Source organism: Arvicanthis niloticus, chromosome 4 (assembly GCF_011762505.2).
Source record: "Arvicanthis niloticus isolate mArvNil1 chromosome 4, mArvNil1.pat.X, whole genome shotgun sequence".
In the NCBI taxonomy this organism is placed as follows: Eukaryota; Metazoa; Chordata; class Mammalia; order Rodentia; family Muridae; genus Arvicanthis; species Arvicanthis niloticus.
Genome location: NC_047661.1, coordinates 134,816,612 through 134,839,615, shown reverse-complemented (window position 1 = coordinate 134,839,615; position 23,004 = coordinate 134,816,612). Strand labels below are relative to the sequence as shown.

General features: G+C 37.7%; 1 protein-coding gene across 1 annotated transcript in view; it reads right to left on the bottom strand.

Moving 5' to 3' along the window:
• Positions 1 to 3,531: 3,531 nt before the first annotated feature.
• The window catches only part of Rpe65 (retinoid isomerohydrolase RPE65), a 31,245-nt gene continuing 11,772 nt past the window's right edge, over positions 3,532 to 23,004 (bottom strand). Inside the window, exons 7-15 of the mRNA XM_034501036.2 lie at positions 22,731 to 22,812; positions 22,380 to 22,512; positions 22,147 to 22,286; positions 21,321 to 21,450; positions 6,333 to 6,447; positions 6,149 to 6,243; positions 5,945 to 6,056; positions 4,265 to 4,428; positions 3,532 to 3,986 (exon numbers count right to left, since the gene is read on the bottom strand). Of these exons, the coding sequence (XP_034356927.1) occupies positions 4,277 to 4,428; positions 5,945 to 6,056; positions 6,149 to 6,243; positions 6,333 to 6,447; positions 21,321 to 21,450; positions 22,147 to 22,286; positions 22,380 to 22,512; positions 22,731 to 22,812 (959 nt within the window). The 3' untranslated portion in view covers positions 3,532 to 3,986; positions 4,265 to 4,276. The remainder of the gene's footprint in view (positions 3,987 to 4,264; positions 4,429 to 5,944; positions 6,057 to 6,148; positions 6,244 to 6,332; positions 6,448 to 21,320; positions 21,451 to 22,146; positions 22,287 to 22,379; positions 22,513 to 22,730; positions 22,813 to 23,004) is intronic.

Sequence of the window (23,004 nt, the reverse complement as noted above, 5' to 3'; positions counted from 1 at the left end):
CCCTAATCAGATGTGTACCAAGTTAGATACCCTCATCTTTCTCTATTATTGCTTGCCTGAAACTGGACTTAAAGCAGCTTCCTCCCATGCTGCTGCATCAGAGGTGGTGGGGTGGGCCAAGCTTCAGCTTGAATAAAGAGAACCTAATGGGACTACGTTGGACTAGGCTCCTTGGTGGTTTTTTGGGGGTTCACGAACATTACCTGGCAAAACATTTTTGGCTTCTGTAGTTCAGCTTCTAGCTAAATGTTCTTGTTAACTGAAGTATGCCAAAACAAGATGTGGTTTTTAAATGCTCATCCTAATGAAGGCTTGGGTCTATACTGGGATCCTGAGTCTGAAGGGTAGTCTTGGGCTGAATATTTAAAACAAAACAAAACAAAACAAAACAAAACAAAACAAAACAAAACTTCTATTGACTCTAAACCCTTTTATAGGCAGGCTTCTCTCATAACACCACACAACAGTTTCATTTAAGCATTCATGATCTATATATCACAGCATCACCATTTACTCTTTGTATAAATGAATAAATACAATCACTATTTACAATTGACAAATGAACTCATTAGGACAATTAGAATGTGAGAGTGAGCAGAGCTGATTGACTGCTCTTCAAGAACTGCCTGCTACCCCAGCTCTAGTGGATCCAGAGCCCTCTTTGGGCCTCCAAGTGCATGCACTCACATGCACAAATCTCCAAACACAAACATACCAGTGTAGCCTTGATCTCTTGGTTCTCTTCTCTCAAAACATTAACATAAAAAGGAGCTACCTTCTGATTTTCATCTGTGCTTAGGCCTGACCCTGTGCCACAGCTATCTGAACCCAGCCCTGCCCAGAGAGAGCAGTTCTCCCAGGAGTGCTAACACTCCAAAGACAAGTGAGACCACCACTGTTGCCCAAAATCAGGGCCCAAGTGGGATCTGCCCGGAGCCCACAGGGCCCAGGAACTGAGGAGCAGCCAGGGACAGGATCCTTCTGGTTTCCAGCTGCACTAGGGACTGACCCTGTGCCACAGCTATTTGGACCCCAGTACAGTCCAGAGAGAGTAGGTCTTCCAGGAGTGCTAACACACCAAAGATCACAGGAGAGTTGACAAAGGTAAGACCACAGGCTCACAGGCCCACAGGCTCACATGAGGGACAAATTCCAGTCAGACAGCAAAACCAGCTAACACTACAGATAACCAGATGGCAAGGGGCAAGCCCAAGAACATAAGCGACCGGAACCAAGGCCACGTGGTATCATCAGAACCCAGTTCCCCCACCATAGCAAGTCCTGGATATCCCAACACACCTGAAATGCAAGATTCTGATTTAAAGTCACATCATGATGATGATAGAGGACTTAAAAAAAAACACAAATATCTCCCTTAAAGAAATATTGGAGAATGAAGGTAAACAGGTAGAATCCCTTAAAGAGGAAACACATAAGTCCCTTAAAGAAATACAGAAAAACATAACCAAACAGGTGAAAAAATTGAACAAAAACATCCAGGATCTAAAAATGGAAATAGGAACAATAAAGAAATTAAAACAGGAGACACAGCCGGGCGGTGGTGGCGCACGCCAGTAATCCCAGCACTTGGGAGGCAGAGGCAGGCGGATTTCTGAGTTCGAGGCCAGCCTGGTCTACAGAGTGAGTTCCAGGTCAGCCAAGGCTACACAGAGAAACCCTGTCTCGAAAAACCAAAAAAAAAAAAAAAAAAACAGGAGACAACCCTGAAGGTAGACAACTTAGAACAGAAATCAGGAGTCATAGATGCAAGCATACAAGAAACAAAATACAAGAGATAAAAGAGAATCTCAGGTGTAGAAGATACCATAGAAAACATTGACACAACAGTCAGAAATTGGAAAATGCAAAAAGCTCCTAACCCAAAACATCCAGAAAATCCAACACACAATGAAAAGACCAAACCTAAAGATAATAGGAATAGAAGACAGTGAAGATTCCCAACTCAAAGGGCTAGTAAACATCTTCAACAAAATTATAGAAGAAAACTTCCCTAACCTAAAGAAAGAGATGACCATATACAAGAAGCCGACAAAACTCCAAATAGATTGGACCAAAAAAGAAAATTTTCCAGTCACGTAATAATCAAACACCAAATGCACAAAACAAAGAAAGAATATTAAATCAGTAAGGGAAAAAGTCAAGTAACATATAAAGGTAGACCTATCAGAATTATGCCAGACTTCTCACCAGAGACACTAAAAACCAGAAGATGCTGAACAAATGTCATACAGACCTTAAGAGAACACAAATGCCAGCCCAGGCTACTATACCAGGCAAAACTCTTAACTACCATAAATGGTAAAACCAATTTATTCCATGACACAACCAAATTTATACAACATCTTTCCACAAATTCAGCCCTACAAAAATAATAGATGGAAAACTCCAAAATAAGGAGAATAACTACTCCCAATAAAAAGCAAGAAATTAATCTTTCAACAAACCCAAAAGAAGATAGCCATACAAACTTAATTCCACTTCTAAAAATAAAATAATAGGAACCAGCAATCACTGGTCCTTAAAGTCTCTTAACATCAATGGAATCAATTTCCCAACAAAAAGACATAGACTAACCAACTGGATACAAGACCCAGCATTTTGCTGCATATAGGAAATGCACCTCAGTAAAAGAGTAAAAAGCTGGAAAAAAAATCTTTCAAGCAAATAGTCCCACAAAACAAGCTGGAGTAGCCATTTTAATTTCAAATAAAATCGACTTTGAACCAAAAGTTATCAAAACAGATGAGGAAGGACATTTTATACTCATCAAAGAAAATATCTACCAAGATGAATTCTCAATTCTGAACATCTATGCCCCAAATGCTAGGGCACCCACATTCGTCAAAGAAACTTTGCTAAAGCTCAAAGCACACATTGAATCTCACACAATAACAGTCGGAGACTTCAACATCCCACTGTCATCAATGGAAACAGAAGCCAAACAGACACAATGAAACTAACAGAAGTTATGAACCAAATGGATTCAACAGTTATCTTGAGAACATTTCATCATAAACCAAAAGAATATACCTTCTTCTCAGCACCTCATGGTACCTTCTCCAAAATTGACCCTATAATTGATCACAAAACAAGCCTCAACAGATACAAGAAAATTGAAATAATCTCATGCATCCTATCAGATCATCACAGACTAAAGCTGGTCTTTAATATCTGAACCACCAGAAAATACACATACACATGGAAGCTAAACAACTCTCTACTTAAATAATAATTGGGTCAGGGAAGAAAGAAGAAAAAAAATAAAGACTTTTTAGCTTGAGGATTCTTTAGCAATATATATATATATATATATATATATATATATATATATATATATGTATGTATTGCCATGTGGTCCTAGATGACATTCCCAGGTATAAAAAGATATTTGCTTTGGCAGGAAGTATACTTTCTCTTCTTTGAGCAATGCTACATACAAATCAAGTATAGAAGACTTTGTATTTTAAATGTTTAAATTATTTTTTTAATAATGTGAAATAGGTAAAAAGATAGCTTCCTAAAACAACTTTTATTATAGAAAAGGCAGTTTTTTCAAAGTCTACATTTCTTTTCCATTTGATTACTAAGTGTTTAAAATAAATTTTCAGTTTATTTTTATCTCACAGAGAAAATATCATCAAATAATCATGTAATTTTTAAAGGAACTACTTGTCCAACTGAGAAATTTCTGAAAAACACTGCAAAATTGTGTACATCTTTGACTTAAAACCATGATAGACTGCAAGCTAAAATAAACAGAATTTATTCTTTTTCTGTTTTTTTTATTTTAAGATTTATTATATATATATGAGTACACTGTAGCTGTCTTCACACACACCAGAAGAGGGCATTGGATCCCATTACAGATGGTTGTGAGCCACCATGTGGTTGGTTGTTGCGAATTGAACTCAGGATCTGTAGAAGAGCAGTAAGTGCTCTTAACTGCTGAGCCATCGGTCCAGGCCCTAAAATAAACAGAATTTAATTATAGATTTGAAGCTAGCTGGCCTTCTTGGTTTTGCCATTAAAAACATGTCTTGCTAGAATTATGTTGATGATTTTCTGTATTTTTAAATAAAAATTACATTTATTCATTATATATGCCCCATAATGTGTGTGTAGAGGCGAAAAGACAACTTCCAGTAGTAAATTCTGTCCTTTCATGATGAGGATCACAGATATTGAATTCAGGTTTTCAGGCCTGAAAACAAGTGACTTTACTCATAGAGCCATTTTTGCTAACCTGGAAATATGTTCATGATCTTTTGAACAGTCCATGGAAGGTCACAGGGATATTAGTCTCCACTTCAGCCCTGGCAATTTCACTCAAGTCTTTGGCATTCAGAACCAAGAGATATGCAGGCTTTTGTCCTGCTCCAGGGCTCACCACCACACTCAGAACCACACCTGTTAATTAAGGCAGTTTTGAGATTTTAAAATCAGGTTTTAAGATTATCTGACATTGAAATTATAAAGGTAGTAAAATGGTATTACATTACGAAATAGAAATCACATAGAAATAAGTCACATAGAAAACCATGTGACTTATTGTGATTCCGGTTCTTTAATAACCTGCTGTGTGACCACTTGAAGGAATACTCTAAACTCTTTCTTCCTGGACTAGCACTATGCCCAAGAAGGGAGTGACCTTGTCTGTAATAAGACACTGAAGTTTCTTGCTACAACAACCAGATCAAAGTAGTAATTCATCAATGTTGACTAAGGGAGCAGATCTATGTTCTTATCATAACTTATAAGTTATGATTCAGTAAAAATGTACACTACACTTTAAAACTTCTAAAGCAGAAGAGCGTGTTATAACTATAAATTTCAAGACTTATATGTAAGGTGGATTTCTGAGTTCGAGGCCAGCCTGGTCTGCAGAGTGAGTTCCAGGACAGCCAGGGCTACACAGAGAAACCCTGTCTCGAAAAACAAAAAACAAAACAAAACAAAAATAACAAACAAACAAAAAGACTTATATGTAAGTTTACTTCTTTCAAACAAAATGAAAACCTAGCTTTTACACTTTTCAATGAGTGGTGTGAATATAAAACCACTTATCAGAAAATGGCCACCAAAATTATTTGTCATTCTTCTATAGTTTCCCATATTTTAAAATTTTAACCTTACAGAATGTAATACATTTATCTGTCCTTGCATTAATGTTTTTAAATTCTTTTATTATTTTTATGTGTATAGTTATTTTGTCTGCATAAGTACCTGTGTACCATATATATGTCTGGTGCCCACAGAGGCCAGAAGAAGGTTCTGGATCACTTGAAGCTGAAGCTACAGCTGGTTGTGAGCTGTAATGTGGGTGCTGGGAATTGAACCCTGTCTTCAACAAGAGGAGACAGTGCTCTTAACCACTGATCTAGCTTTCTAGGCTTCCTAGTAATAATGCTTAATTGAGACTGATGCTATATAATGCAGTTGCTTTATTATATGCTATGGCTCTGGTTCTTGCTTAGCCTCAACTTACTAAAACAAACAAACAGGCACTTGAATCCAAGACATGCACATTCACTGATCTAGAATATTTTATTTCCTTTTCTAGAACTCCATCTGCTTATTCAGAAATATATTTTGGTGAGGAAAGGCAAATATAATTCTTGCTGTTATGCCATTTCTCATCCCTTCAATCCAAGACTTCACTATGACACAGAATATGTTTTACTCTGGTGCCTTTTTGTTTTTGTTTTGGTTGGTTGCATTTTGCTTTTTCTAGTATCAATCTACAGGACCTGGCCACAGATGAAAGTCACTTTCAAAGAAATTGCAATTCTCTGTTGCAATTCCATTCAGTTTAAGAACCACCATTTGAAAGTTAGTGAATAAACAGCCCAATCCCTTTCCTAAGAGTGAATACACTGAATTTCAACATAAAGGAAAGTTCAGACACACTCATTGCTTCCATTACCATCATCTTCTTCCAGAGCATCTGGTTGAGAAACAAAGATGGGTTCAGATGGGTAAGAATCCGGCTCTTGCCACATCCAGATTTCTTTAGTTTTGACATTCAGCTTACAGAGCTGCTTATGCCCAAGAAAAAGCAATCAGTTAATTAATGAGCAGCTTTACTTGACTAGCACATGACTCAGAGATCTATTGGATTCTTTATTACCTTGTCTGGAACAAAGTGATTCAACCCAAGTCCGTATGCATAAGTGTAAGGTTTTCCCCCACATTTCTGGTAATTGATTTGAGGAAATTCAAAGGCTTCAAAACAGAACACAGGTACAAGAAAATTCAATATCTTTAAATAGATCATCGATTCACTTCTTAGCTTTTTTTCTAGATCATCTTACCTTGACGGGGCCCTGAAAAGAGAACCTCAGGTTCCAGCCATATCGTCTCATCACTGCACAGAATGGCTGTGGCAGTTGTATGGGGAAGTGTGACTAAATTTCTGCCTGTGTCGGCCTAAGAAAGAAGATGACAGAGATTACAGTGAGAAGGGAAGGAAATTCAAGTATCTGTAAATGCAGACTTCCCAAACTTTTCCTCCTCTTTTCAGAGGTCACCATGCAAAGAAGAAGAGCAACAACAACCAGACAAGGAGACTGGCTACTGTATTGGCCTTGAAAGTCTCTGGAATGGCATACTGATATGTTATAAGTAACCTGCTGGAAACATATTGTTCAGGGTTAAATGTCTGTTTCTAATGTGACAACAATATTGATTAGCTTAAAATTCTTGATAATGGTCTTAGACTTCAGAATAGGTGGCATGTGACATTGTCCTGTCCTAAAAGTCTATTTTTTCATGCAGCCAATCATTCAGGCAAGTCAGTTTCTTAATCACTAACATGTGTGCTAGGCACCATGCTAGGTACTAGGAGGGAAAAGGATATTTAGGGATTCTCCAATTGTCTACAAATTCAGCATTAGAAATGCAATTGGCACGACTGAAAACATCTTGGTCATTTGGTTACTTCACAAACACTTATTAATCTACTCCTGTAGATTATGGATTATATTAGGTGTTAGGGAGAAAGCTATAAAAAGGGTTGAAATGGCCTGTGTAGCATGTGTGTGTTTGCGTGTGTGTGTGTGTGTGTGTGTGTGTGTGTAATTTAAGAAACCACATGAAAGCATTATAATCAAGATATTTTGTAATATTGTGAAATAAATGAGAACAGAGGTGACACCTGTGGACAGTAAGGACAGGGCATTACAGTGGGCTCACAATACAAGGTAGAGAATATATTAATGTCAAGTAGGTGGAGAAAAGTTTCTGTCTGTTTTAAGGAGTCAGAAAAAGACAAAGCCCGAGAATAACCTGAAGTTGAAACTTAACTTCAGATAAAAATGAGAACAGGACTTTAAAACTCAGGAAGAAATAAGGACTGTCCAGGGAGTAATAGTAATAGAACTACTTAGCATGCTTAGCATTCTTAGACTTGTGAATAAGTAGGTATGGCTGGAAGAGTGTCCCTGTGACAGTGAAAAGCATAAATTTTGAAGCCCTAGTAAGACTGGAATCTAAACCAGAGAAAGCCAAATTGTGGAGCTCAAGCAACAGACTAGAAGTAGGGAGATGGCTTCCTGCTTCTATCCATTCAGAGTTTCTGAAGGCTCTGAATGTATGGCTCCATGTGGGGGGAGAACAGGGAAAAGAATAATGGAGGAAATGTCAGCTCAGACTTGACTACAACTCTACACATACAATGGTAAAGGGAAACTCAGTCAAAAGGAAAACAGGACTGGGAACATGAAGAAAAGGCAATAAGAAAGTGTTGACATTACACACAGAGCTATCATAATCACACTCAACACATACTACCAAAGAGGACTGGCAAAATAGCCAACTAGTCAGTCTCTGTCTGATACCTCCTTTTATATACCACCTGAATACAGAACACTGATATAACATCACCATGACAATGTTAATGAACAGTAGCAGCAGTTTTCATTTAGATGGCAGCACTGTGCAATCCTTTTGGTATAGACTATATTTATTTGGTTATCACAGCAGGTAAGTCCTGACTTTCTCCCATTTTACACATGAGGAAATTTAGTCTCAGATGAAGCACCATGCCAGAGCCATAGAGCTAGGGTATGCCTCCATCCCAGTTTTAACAAACTGCCTGCTTGGCCAGCAGCTGAGTTAGGACCCCATACCCATGGGGAAGTAACACAGGATCTTAAGGACTCAATTTCTTCATCAGTGGGATGAAGCCATTCTCAGAGAATATTAAGGGTTTGAGGAAGGATCCTATGAAAACAGGCTCCTTTAAAAATATATATATATAGTTTGTGAAGAGCAAGAGATTCCAACTGCCTGAGGATAAAGAATTTATTATTTTCTAGCTAGGATATATAAAAATGACATGTAGTTATATTGTCAAACAAAAAATCTACTAGGCCAGATTTTTAAGAAGACATTTATCTCTTCTCATATACATGTAATGGCACACACAGACACACACAGACACTCACACACACACACACTCTCTCTCACCCTTAGATGATTGCATGAAAACAGTTGGAAATACTTCTGAATCATATTTTATACTCTCTTATTGTTGAGGAGCAGTGAAGCTTATTTGTATTTTGGAGATTAACAAATACACTTAATAAAGTATACAGTGTACCATGAATATAGAAATAAAAATAGAGAGACCTCTGACCGGTCTGCTCTTGTGTGGACCCGGATTCCGCCAGAGACATCCTGGAGGCTCCACGGATCTTAGAGCCTTAGGTAGGAAGACCCACACACTTCCCTAAGCCCATAGTTGGGTGCTGGAAGCATTCAGATTCCAGCAGATAACCAAACCCCCGACCCTTCGGAATAGCACTCCCCTCTGGCCCCTCTCCTGGATCTGAGGCCTGGAGCAGACCTCTGCTCGGTCCGCTCCTGTGTGGACCCCGGATTCCACCCCAGACATTCTGGAAGGTCCACTCAACCCAGAGCCGCAGAGAAACAACTGAACTCAGAGCATCAGACCACATATCCTGAAATATCCTAGAGGAGCCACTGCACTCAGATCAGTGGGCACCTTATCCTGAGACATCCTAGAGATGACACTGCACCCAGAACAGCAGACACCTAGCTGGTCTGCTACCTTGGAGGCATCATATCCTGAGGCATCCTAGAGGTACCACTGTACTCAGTATAGCTGGAGAAGATCACAGAGACATCTGGACCCCAAGGAGATCAGACACAAGAAAGATAACTGGAAAGGCAGGCTTCAGTTAGAGACAGCAAGTACAGGCAGCACTAGAGTTAACCAGATGGTGAAAGGCAAGTACAAGAACGTAAGCAACAGAATCCAAAGTTACATGGCATCATCAGAACTCAGTTCACCCATCATAGCAAGCCCTGAATACCCCATCACACCAGAAAAGCAGGATTCAAAATTAAAATCACTTCTCATGACAATGATAGAGGACTTTAAGAAAGACATAAATAACACTCTCAAAGAACTTAAGGAGAACATTGGTAGACAGATAGAAACCCTTAAAGAGGAAACACAAAAATCCCTTAAGGAATTGCAAGAAAACACAGCCAAACAGGAGAAGGAATTAAACAAAACCATCCAAGATCTAAAAATGGAAGTAGAAACAATAAAGAAATCACAAAAGGAGACTACCCTGGAGATAGAAAACCTAAAAAAAAGATCAGGAGTCATAGACACAAGTATCACCAACAGAATACAAGAGATAAAAGAGAGAATCTCATGTGCAGAAGATACCATGGAAAACATTGACACAACTGTCAAAGAAAATGCAAAATACAAAAAGCTACTAACCCAAAATATACAGGAAATACAAGACACAATGAGAAGGCCAAACCTAAGGATAATAGGTATAGATGAGGGGGAAGACTCCCAACTTAAAAAACCAATAAATATCCTCAACAAAATTATACAGGAAAACTTCCCCAACCTAAAGAAAGAGATGTCCATAAATATACAAGAAGCATACAGAACTCTAAATAGTTTAGACCAGAAAAAAAAAACAAAAAAAACAAAACTTCCCGCCACATAATAATCAAAACATCAAATGTACAAAACAAAGAAAAAATACTAAAAGCAGTAAGGGAAAAAGGTAAAGTAACACATAAAGGCAGACCTATAAGAATTACACCAGACTTCTCACCAGAGACCATAAAAGCCAGAAGATCCTGGACCAATATCATACAGACCCTAAGAGAACACAAATGCCAGCCCAGACTACTATACCCAGCAAAACTCTCAATCAATATTGATGGAGAAACCAAAATATTCCATGACAAATCCAAATTTACACAATATCTCACCACAAATCCAGCACTTCAAAGGATAATTGGTGGAAAACTCCAACACAAGGAGGGAAACTACAACCTAGAAAAAGCAAGAAAGTAATCTTCCAACAACCCTAAAAGAAGGTAGCTACACAAACATATCTCCACTGCCAATAACAAACATAACAGGAAATAACATACATTTTTCCTTAATATCTCTTAATATCAATGGACTCAATTCTCCAATAAAAAGACATAGACTATCAGACCGGATACATAAACAGGACCCAACATTTTGCTGCATACAGGAAATGCACCTTTGTGAAAAGACAGACACTACCTCAGAGTAAAAGGTCAGAAAACAATCTTCCAAGCAAATGGTCCCAAGAAACAAGCTGGAGTAGTGATTATAATATCAAATAAAATCGTTTTTCAACCAAAAGTAATCAAAAAAGATAAAGAAGGACACTTCATCAAAGGAAAAATGTACCAAGAGGAACTCGCAATTCTCAACATCTATGCCCCAAATGCAACGGCACCCACATACATAAAAGAAACTTTACTAAAGCTTAAAGCATACATTGCACCTTACACATTAATAGTGGGAGATTTCAACACCCCACTCTCAGCTATGGACAGATCGTGGAAACAGAAATTAAACCAAGACACAATGAAACTAACAGAAGTTATGAACCAATTGGACTTAACTGACATCTATAGAACATTTCATCCTAAAACAAAAGAATATACCTTCTTCTCAGCACCTCATGGTACCTTCTCCAAAATAGACCATATAATTGGTCACAAAACAGGCCCCAACAGATAGAAAAAGATTGAAATAATCCCTTGTACCCTATCAGACAACCATGGATTAAGACTCGTTTTTGACATAGACAAAAACAACAGAAAGCCCACATACACGTGGAAACTGAACAATGCTCTACTCAATGATAACTTGGTCAAGGAAGAAATAAAGAAAGAAATTAAAGACTTTTTAGAATTAAATGAAAATGAGGACACATCATATCAAAACTTGTGGGACTCCCTGAAAGCAGTACTAAGAGGAAAAAATCATAGCTCTAAGTGCCCACAAAAAGAAAATGGAAACAGCATACATTAACAACTTGACAGCACACCTGAAAGCGTTAGAACAAAAAGAAGCTAATATGCCCAAGAGGAGTAGACAGCAGGAAATAATCAAACTCAGGGCTGAAATCAACCAAGTTGAAACAGAAAGGACTATACAAAATATCAACAAAACCAGGAGCTGTTTTTTTTTTTTTTTTTTTTTTTTTTGAGAAAATCAACAAGATAGACAAAGCCTTAGCCTGACTAACTGAAGGGTGCAGAGACAGTACTCAAATTAATAAAATCAGAACTGAAAAGGGAGACATAACAACAGAAACAGAGGAAATTAAAAAAATCATCAGATCCTACTACAAAGGCCTATACTCAACAAAATTGGAAAATCTGGATGAAATGGACAATTTTCTAGATAGATACCAGACACCAAAGTTAAACCAGGAGCAGAAAAAACATCCAAACAAAAACATCCAAGAAAAAACAGTTGCATAACTCCTAAAGAAATAGAAGCAGTCATTAAAAATCTTCCCACCAAAAAATGTCCGGGGTCAGATGGTTTTAGTGCAGAATTCTATCAGACCTTCAAGGAAGACCTAATACCAATCTTCTTCAAGCTATTCCATCGAATGGAAACAGAAGGAACAATACCCAATTCATTCTATGAAGCTGCCATTACGCTCATACCTAAACCTCACAAAGACCCAACAAAGAAAGAGAACTACAGACCAATCTCTCTTATGAATATTGATGCAAAAATACTCAATAAAATTCTTGCAAACAGAATCCAACATCACATCAAAACAATTATCCATCAAGATCAAGTAGGCTTTATCCAAGGAATGCAGGGTTGGTTCAATATTCAGAAATCCATCAATGTAATCCACCACATAAATAAACTCAAAGAAAAAAACCACATGATCATCTCACTAGACACTGAGAAAGCATTTGACAACATTCAACATCCCTTCATGTTAAAAGTCTTGGAAAGATTAGGAATTCAACGCCCGTACCTAAACATAGTAAAAGCAATATACAACAAGCCAGTAGCCAACATCAAACTAAATGGAGAGAAACTTGAAGCAATCCCACTAAGATCAGGGACTAGACAAGGCTGCCCACTCTCACCTTACCTATTTAATATAGTACTGGAAGTTCTAGTTAGAGCAATTAGACAACAAAAGGAAGTCAAACGGATACAAATAGGAAAGGAAGAAGTCAAAATTTCACTATTTGCGGATGATATGATAGTATACTTAAGTGACCCTAAAACCTCCACCAGAGAACTCCTAAACCTGATAAACAAAATTAGCAATGTGGCTGGATATAAACTCAAAGGATAAACAGGCTGAGAAAAAAATTAGGGAAATGACACCCTTTACAATAGTCACAAATAAAATAAAATATCTTGGAGTGAATCTAACCAAGTAAGTGAAAGATCTGTATGACAAGAACTTCAAGTCTCTGAAGAAAGAAATCGGAGAAGATCTTAGAAGATGAAAAAATCTCCCATGCTCCTAGCATGGCAGGATTAACTTAGTAAAAATGGCCATCCTGCCAAAAGCAATCTACAGATTCAATGCAATACCCATCAAAATTCCAAATCAATTCTTCATAGAGATAGAAAGAGCAATTCACAAATTCATTTGGAATAACAAAAAACCTAGGATATTGAGAACTATTCTCAACAATAAAAGAACTTCTGGGGGAATCACTATCCCTGACCTCAAACTGTACTACAGAGCAGTAGTGATAAAAACTGCATGGTATTGGTACAGAGACAGGCAGGAAGATCAATGGAATAGAATTGAAGACCCAGAGATGAACCCACACACCTATGGTCACTTGATCTTTGACAAGGGAGCTAAAATCATCCAGTGGAAAAAGGTCAGCATTTTCAACAAGTGGTGCTGGCTCAACTGGAGGTCAGCATGTAGAAGAATGCAAATTAATCCATTCTTATCCCCTTGCACAAAGCTCAACTCCAAGTGGATAAAGGACCTTCACATAAAGCCAGATACACTGAAACTATTAGAAGAGAAGTTGGGGAAGACCCTCGAATACCTAGGCACAGGGGAAAAGTTCCTAAACAGAACACCAATGGCTTATGCTCTAAGATCAAGAATCGACAAATGGGACCTCATGAAATTGCAAAGTTTCTGTAAGGCAAAGGACACTGTCAATATGACAAAACGGCAACCAGCAGATTGGGAAAAGATCATTACCAATCCTAGATCTGACAGAGGGCTAATATCGAATATATACAAAGAACTCAAGAAATTAGATGCCAAACAACAAAATAACCCCATTAAAAACTGGGGTACAGAGCTATACAAAGAATTCTCAACTGAGGAAACATGAATGGCCGAGAAGCACCTTAAGAAATGCTCAACATCCTTAGTCATCAGGGAAATGAAAATCAAAACAACACTGAGATACCACCTCACACCAGTCAGAATGGGTAAGTTCAAAAATTCAGGTGATAGCAGATGCTGGCGAGAATGTGGAGAAAGAGGAACATTCCTTCATTGTTGGTGGGGTTGCAAGCTGGTACAACCACTCTGGAAGTCAGTCTGGCGGTTCCTCAGAAAATTGGATATAGCACTACCTGAGGATCCAGCTGCACCACTCCTGGCCATATACCCAGAAAATGCGCCAACATATAACAAAGACATATGCTCCACTATGTTCATAGCAGCCTTATTTATAATAGCCAGAAGCTGGAAAGAACCCAGATGCCCTTCAACAGAGGAATGGATACAAAAAATGTGGTACATTTACACAATGGAATATTACTCAGCTATTAAAAATAATGAATTTGAGAAATTCTTAGGTAAATTGATGGAAGTAGAAAATATCATCCTGAGTGAGGTAACCCAATCACAAAACAACACACATGGTATTTAGTCACTGATAAGCAGATATTAGCCCAAAAGTTTGAAACAACAAAGATTCAACTAACAGACCACATGAAGCTCATGAAGAAGGAAGAACAAGTGTGGATGCCTAGGTCGTTCTTAGAAGGAGTAACTAAACACCCAAGGGAGCAAATATGGAGACAAATTGTGGGACAGAATCTGAAGGAGAGGTTGTATGGAGATCATTCCACCTGAGTATTCATTCCATGTGCAGTCACCAAAAATAGATGCTGATATGGATGACAAGAAGGGAAAGCTACAGCAGCCTGATAAGGCCGTCTCCTTAGAGGTCCCCCACAGTCTGACATACCCAGAGGCAGATACTCACAGCTAACCATTAATCTAATCAAGGGTTTCCAATGGAGAAGTTAGAGAGTAGAGTGAAGGAGCCAAAAGGGTTGGTGGCCCCACGAGGAAAGCAACAATACCAACCAGCCAGAGCTTTCCAGGGTCTAAACCACCAGCCTAGGAGCACATATGGAGGGACACATGACTCCAGCTGTATATGTAGGGGAGGATGGCCTTGTTGGGCATACGTGGGAGAGGAGATCTTTGGTCCCATGAAGGCTGAACACTGAGTGGGGGGGGGGAATCTGAGGGTGGGAATTGAAGAGTGGCGGGTAGGTGGGTGCACACCCTCATAGAAGCAGGAAGAGGGTGGATGGGATAAGGGGTTCCTGGGTGGTGGGGTGAATGGGGTAAGGGGATAAAATTTGAAATGTAAATATTATATCCAATAAAAGAGGGGAAAAAAGAAAAGCTGTTAGAACCAACATCTTTAACAAAATGTCAGCCCTCTTAAAAAAATTGTCTTCATACTAAATTTAGTTTTGAGAATTGTATATTGCAGAATACACAGCCTTGGTGTATCTACTCATCAAGGAAGCTGAGCAGACCTGCTTAAACCTCTGAGGTTCTGGAATTCCATCTGGATGCAGTGAAGACACAGCACCAGAGGCTTATCAATTTACTCTTCCCCTCACTCCTCTTTTAATATCTCAACGCCCATAATCAGCTTGAAGAAGTTAATGAAGAGTCAGCGCCCATATTTCCTTGGGCTTGGGAAATAAGGTGGTAAATATTGGGCTGTCTTTCTAGGAAAAAGTAGCGGTTTTGTGGGAATAGAGAGGATTAGCTAGGATTTATTGCATAGCCATAACCTATTGGTAGAAATATGTACAATTATTATCAAGATGAAGATATAATTTCTTAAATGGCACCAATTTACTTTGATTACAAATTTTAAGATTTTCATTGGTACGAGCTTCTTATTGATATAAAATGACATGAATATTGATACTCTCATAGGCATTGTACCAGTATAACACATTTAGGAATACAAGGCTTAGACCCAGTCCTTCTTAAACGTTTTTAACAGATTTGAGATGGTTAGCCTGTGAGTTAAGGGACTATAGTAAATTCATGGCTTGGAGTTTATTGTTAGGGTGTTTTCTATGTTTTATTTAGAAATAGCTGAGTGGAGTTAACAGACAACTGTCCAGATTACCTTACATGGATAGTTGGTTTTCAAAATGTCAGAAGTCCACAGAATTGACATTACAAACATTTCTGTATTAATGTTCATTTTGATTAGAGACCTCTCTGCTCCTGACAGCTTCCTGTCTTGGATTCTAAGAAGAAACTGAGCATCTTTGGAGTTACTCCAGTTGTGGTGAGACAGCCACTAGACAAGAATTGCCTCTTTCCATCTACAGACATATTACTGTCCAGAAAAGGACACACTTGCAGAATAGTCGACTGATTATATCTGCCTAGACAGAGTAATCACCCCTTAATAATTCAACATCACTAAGATCTGTCAGATGATCCTGGACCAGAAGGTTGAAGATTTGATGCTCCGTTCTGTAGTATAGGGACTGTCCAGGTGTTCAGTGGTCTCTGTAAATTGGCTAAGTTTTACAAGCTATGCTTTGTGCTTCTCATAATTTCAGTTAACTCAGTCATTCTGGATTTCTGACGGGGTTGAAAATGTATAGTCTTATAGCCAATCCTGGCTATTTACTTTGAGAGAAAAGATCTGAGTGGATGGTTTTCAGCTGACATTCATTCTAAAGCTAAGAAAAAAAAAGCCAGGTTCAGAACTAAGTGTTTTAGTTAGGAGAGATGACAGAGGTTCTGGTTAGTCAACAAAATGATGGACTGGGTATTAGGACTATCTTGTCCCTCACTGGTTCAAATAAGCATAATTATGCTCTAAATGTATTTTGAGAGAAAAGTTTTATTTTAACAGGAAGGGTGATATGTAGGAAGAGCTAAAGTGGGAGGAGTACCGAGAGGAAGAGAAGGAGCAAGGAGAGAAGAAGAAGGAGAGGAGAAGCTAGGTGATGAGAGAGAGAAAGAGAGAAAAAAGAGAGAAAGGGGGGGACATGGAGGTAGATGTTCATGTATCTCCATCAGTCAAAGATAATTGATATATCTAGGTTGGGTATTGGGTTACACTTCTGATTGAGCATTACCAAACTTATAAAGCCTTTGATTAACATTAAAAAAATTGTATAAAAGCAAAAAGGAAAAGGGGGCATGGGATAGGGGTTTTCTAGGGAGGGGAATTGGGGAAAGGGGATGGCATCTGAAATGTATATAAAATATCCAATAAAAAAAGAAATAAAAATAGAATAGTAAAGGGATTCAAAGCATGAGGAATTTGTGGGTTGAAATTTTAATATGGGGTCAGAGTAAGTCTCTTTGTAATAGTAGCATTTAATACAAAATTCTTAGATGAGGAAACCAGAAATGTGCTCAAGCAGAGAGGGAAAAACCTGTCACAATCTAGGAGAATGGTGTTGAACATGTTCCAGGAATACTAAGGATCAGTGTGGTGGTAAATTACAGAACTTTGTGGAGAGCTAATGCACTTAGATTGTGTAAGGCACATGGGTTATAGTGAAGAACTGGGCTTTCACTTCACTGTAGATAAATGAGGGGAAACTATGTAAGGATTTTGAATAGGCAAGGAAGACACTGACTTATTCTTAAAGAAATCCCTCTGCTTACTGATGATAAAATTACCCATGGCCCGAGGTCAGTATTTCTATTTTGGTCAAGCTTCAAGAATGGCATATATAGCTTGATCATGCTAGCCCTTTTTGTCCTGGGAATACTTTTATTCCTGCCCATCCTGTTAAAGCTTGTCTTTAACAACATCAACATGTTGGCAGCCAAAGTACATGGCTTGAACCTGAAAATAAACCCCTAGACAGAGTTATTAAATTAACAGGCTGGCAAGCCAAGGATGGGTAAGATTCTGCACAGAGCCTTACCAACATATGACAGAAGTGCATTGCTTTTGATAATGCATATTTCATGGCAGATAAGGAAGGCATTCTTGGCAGAATGACCTAAGACAGGCTCAGTCTTGTTTATAATATAAAATTATTAATAAATAATAAATAATAATAACATAAAATAAAAAATATCTCTCTCCCAGAGAGGTGGTGAGCTTTTGGGGCTTCTTGGCAAGAATCTGACATGGGCCAAGGACAAGGAAATGGGCTGCTTGGCAGGAATATGACATTGGCCAAGAACAAGGAAGTGGGGCTTCAGACAGGAATCTGACATTAGGCTAGAACAAAGAAGTAATTTCAGGCAGGAATCTAAATCTTAGGCTAGAACAAAGAAGTAATTTTAGGCAGGAATCTAAATATTAGACTAGAACAAAGAAGTAATTCCAGGTAGGAATCTAAATCTTAGGCTAGAAGAAGGAAATAGGCTTCAGACATGAAAATGACTTTGGGCTAGGACAAAGAAGTTGGCTCAGATCATCCTGATAAACTCTTAGAAACAGTGATCGCTGGGAAGTGTTCATGGAACTTTGTTTATTGTCTTGCTTGTTCCTTGACTATTTTGCATCTATTCTATTGCTAGTTCTTCAACCCAGAACTGACCTTAATACTTACATGTAATTAAAATAGTATAAAGCAAAAAGGAGGAGGGGGAGGGGATATGGGGTTTCTAGGGAGGGGGAATGGGGAAAGGGGGTGACATCTGAAATGTAAATAAATAAAATATCCAAAAAGAAAAAAGAAAAAAGAAAAAAGAAATCCCTCTGCTTTGTTGAATCTACACTTGAGTATTTGTTCAGAGGGTGGGAGTGAAAATGCAAGATTGATTCAGTAAAACCACTTTTTTAATAGTAGTTCAATCCAGAGAAAATGATTCTAGTTGGGCTGGTAAAACTGCGGGTGAGACAGGGTAGAAGGAGTTGAGAGTTTACTGGTGACTAGTGTTTGAAAGTGCGAGAGATATCAAGCCCAGCACCATGTTGTCTGATCTGAACAATTAAAGGTTGTTATTGTCCCACAGTGGTTAACTATTACAGGTGGTACAGTTTTTGATCATTTCATTTCAGATGTAAAGAAAGCATCATCATTATTAAATATGAAGCTCTAAAAGTGGGAGGTATAATAATGAGGAGAGGAAGATCTGGAATATTTAGCAAAGTAAGATAATATATGAAGTTTGGAAATGAAGCAGTAAGATTTGTAGCCAGACATTTAAAATTGAACCAACTAACATGACTGTGTGTTTGTAACAGTTAAATTTAGATGAAAAAGTACAAATATGGAGAAGGTAGATAATCTAATTGAACTAGTGTGATTTTGACAAGTTTGATAAAGAATGATTATCTACAAGAATGTTCATAATTGTTGACCATGCAAAATGACTTGAGTGAGACAGGAAAGTGAGTATTTCTAGGTCATAAAGGATATTAATTGGTATGTTCAATGGAAGGAAATTTAGACAGGCAGCTGTAGGCATCATGATATTGTACATTGTATAAATATTATTTTTGTATCATTTAAATGCTGATCTCTCTGCCCCCATATTTAGTTGCAATCCAGACGTGGCATTGTAATGCTTATTCTAAAAGTCTCTGGTCTCAATGTTGTATAAACATTGCTCCCCATTTGTCAATAAAAGCTGATTAGACAATGGATGAGCAGAGGAGAGAGTAGGGCTGAACTTCTAATCCCACCTAGGGGAAAGGGAGAAAGAAAGGGAGGATTTGCCATGAGAGGAGGGATCAGGAGATACCTTGGGAACACACCTGGAGCAGGGAGAGCCATATCAATACTGAAATGCAAATACCTCTGGGATTTACCTGGGACATAGCTGGTTTAGTTTAGAGGATTAAAATAGATTAATACTGCTCAGCTTTTGTGCCATAAAGCTTGATTAAATAAATCTTATAGTCTCTGTCTCATTTATTTGGAAGCTAGCCAGGATAAAGGAGAAATTATCACTTTTAAAATTGCACTAACAGGCCACATTGCAATATAAAAGGGACAGCTAGAACATGGAGTAAATGGGATTGAAAGAGCACTGAAATTGCAGAAGAGCATTTATATTCTAAGAGAGTTTACTTTTAGATTCTCTATTACCCAATCTATTCTCCATACCATTTCCAGAGGAACCCAGGTGTCTCTCTCTCTCTCTCTCTCTCTCTCTCTCTCTCTCTCTCTCACACACACACACACACACACCATACACACCATACACACCATACACACCATACACACCTAAACCTCAATAATTTCTTACCTATTATATGTTATTCAGAGTCTGGTACAGAAAACCCCTTTATAATCTCTCTCACTCCAATCCATCTTTCCAGCTGTTCTTACAAAATCCCACCTCTCCTCTGCTTTCAATGAAGCATCCCAAGGACTCTGTTATACTTCTATTAGTTCCCATTTGCTTTTTATTTTTGTTAAATAAAACTCTTTGTCTTAGCAGAAGTTATTTTTTTTCTATCTAAAGAGCCCAGTTTGACTCAACTATTATTCTTTATTGGTTTACAGATATACTTAAAGGCAAAAAGATCAAGTTCTAAGCTATGTTTGCTTTTAACTGCCTCTCATTTAAGCCTTTAGTTCAATGTATCTGCTTCAATACCTTTTGTCCAAGCAGGTAGCACATAGACAGAAATAGTGTGTGTTCATGTGTTTACATTAGAAAAATATGCTTTTCTTGGTTTTGACTGGTATTTCTATTTCACTAAAAATTCTGGATATTGCTAATGTTATTCTGAAACACTGAAGAGACAAAAATGTGGAGGCAAAGAGACAGTTGTATGGGGTTCAGAAAACTAACCCTCCAAATATGAGAATGAGATTTCCTGATTCTAGATCTGCTGTTATTTTCACTCACTAAGTCCCCTTTAAAAGGCATATTTTCATAATGGTAGTGGAGATCCACTGTAGTGTAGTTTCCTACTGTATTTTATACATTGGTAACAGCAGGGTCAGAATGGCTTTTTGTCCTATTCACATTGTCTAGTTGGAGAGCCTCACAGTCACCTTCAAATCTTTAATTTCCAAAGGAATATTACACTTACATCAAGGAGGAAAACATACCTGGGTCCCAGAAGACCTTTCTTTTCAAATACCATTCACTCTCCAGGTTATTAGTTTTCTCTGATAATCATGCCTCCTCTATAGTGTTCGTGTTTACTTTATAAAAAGAGTATTTAAGCCTCAACTTTGAGGTTCATGTTTTTTAGAGTTCTTATTTATATATTAATAATTTTGAATGCTATTTCTGTTGCGAGTGTACCTACTGCATTTTTCAGTTACCAAATCTTCAGAGGAATATTATAAACTCCTCCAACAACTGTCTTATATTAATTATTGTTTCCTTTGCTAATGGATTGAGGACCTTCTTTCTGATCCTTCATTTCTCCAGAATTTAAAATTATTTAGGATATTTGTACAACTGCCAAAGGATGCTGGGACCCCAGAATCACTGGGTCTGTAGTTATTAAGGAATTAATCATTCCTTAATTCCTGTAGTTAAATTAAAGAATTTTCATTCACAAGATGATATGTAGTTTTCTTGAATTTGAAATCAAGAAAACTACATATCATCTTGGCTCTGTGGAAGTTGTGTTTTCTAAATCATGCCATTCTTTTGATCTTCAGTTTCCTCATTTGTAAAATAAGAGGTTTAATTATGGTATTTAAAAACTCGTCCAAGATCTGAAATTTCTGGATTATATGTATAAACAGTACAGTTTCCATGTGAGATGAACACTTATGTAAAGAAAGTTACCTTGTCAATTGTCAAAGGAAGTACATATCTCCTGACTTCAGGCTGAGGAGCCTTCATAGCATTTCTTTTTACTTCTTCCCAATTCTCACGTAAATTGGCTAAATATAAGTAATTATAAACAAATTCAAACCTGTGAAAACAAGAAGTCAAACATGAACACAATTACAAATAATGAAAAAGGGTCTAATGTAGCACAGACTGACCTTGAACTTAAGATCTTCCTGCCTCTTCCTCCCAAATGTTGGGATTTAAGGCATGCATCACCACACCTAACCGATTTTAGAGATGATTCATGACTTTGAAAGCATATATGTCTGGTTGTTCCTTAGGCTACAACCCAGACTGTTATTGGCAAAAATAATATCAGAGTCATTTCCTCCTACTACTCAGTGAGGGAAAATAAAAAGTTTTACCTCATGGATATGTTGCAGTAACAGTAGCTTTACATAATCTTTGTTCTGCCACATTGTCTCTGCTCTGTGTCTTTAGGAATCATTGTATTTTTAATGACTAGCCTGAGAATAGCATTTCTGTTTCTATTTTTCAAAATGAGGGAGGGTTCAAAGCACTTTACAGACTTCATGAAGTTTCCATTTTCAGGCCTGGTTCAGATCAAGTTGGTTTTCAGTATTAACTGTAGTTCTGGTGGTTAGTCTGTCTGATTTTCTAAACTCTTTAGTCATTATCATTACACTTTTTGCTATTTCATATCACTTCTGTTTTTATATATGATTCACATTAAACAACAAGAACTTGCATACTTATTAAGGCACTTTATTTCCAGAAGAAATTGGAGATGGGACATTTATTCAACATATCTTTTTACCCTTTCCAGCAACAGAGATCCACAATCAGAAACCCACTGTCTTCATAAGTATTGATATGATGGAAGAGATTGAAAGGAGAGGTCCTGTATTTGTTATTCAAATACTTTCTTCTTTTTTTGTCAGCAACATGAAGCCAAACCTGAAAAAGTAAGAATGTTTTGATAAATTTTAAAGGAAAAAATTATAAAATACTTTCCTCAGAATCACAATGTAACAAATGAATCAGACATACCCCCATGCTTTCATTGGACTCGAAACAGTCCATGTAGTTGGCTCCCCAAAGACTCCACGAAGAAAGAAATTTGAAAAGGTTAATTTTGACTGGAGTCTCCACAAAAACGATATAGTTGGGAGTCAGACCAAAACTGTTAAGAAACACAAATGAGCTTGTGAATGGGAGGGCTAGTTCTCAGTTATGGGTGGGTGGGAGTTTACACAAAGTATATTTAGTTACCAAGATCTACAATGTTTACATGGAATTAATTGGCTTTAAACTTAGTTTTCTACAAAGACCTTCCAGATCAGGGTTGGTATCAAAGGTAGGCAAGGGACATCCTTACATTTAAGCTGTCCTTCAAATTACCTGTGTACATAAGATGGCTTGAACCGATCACTGCAGGGAAACTGCACAATAACTTCTGACTTGTTTATTGGATCTTCCTTGTCTGAAATAAAGTGGTTTTAAAGGCTTTAGAACAACTCCTCCTCCTCCTCTTCTTCCTTCTACTTCATGTAAAACATTCGAAACAGCTTATATAAGCAAAAATACATTTTCAGATATGATTTTTTTTCAGAGCTTGTTTTCATATTCTCAGTCATTGGGATATCCTAGTAGAATTTCATGTTGTTAAGGGGGT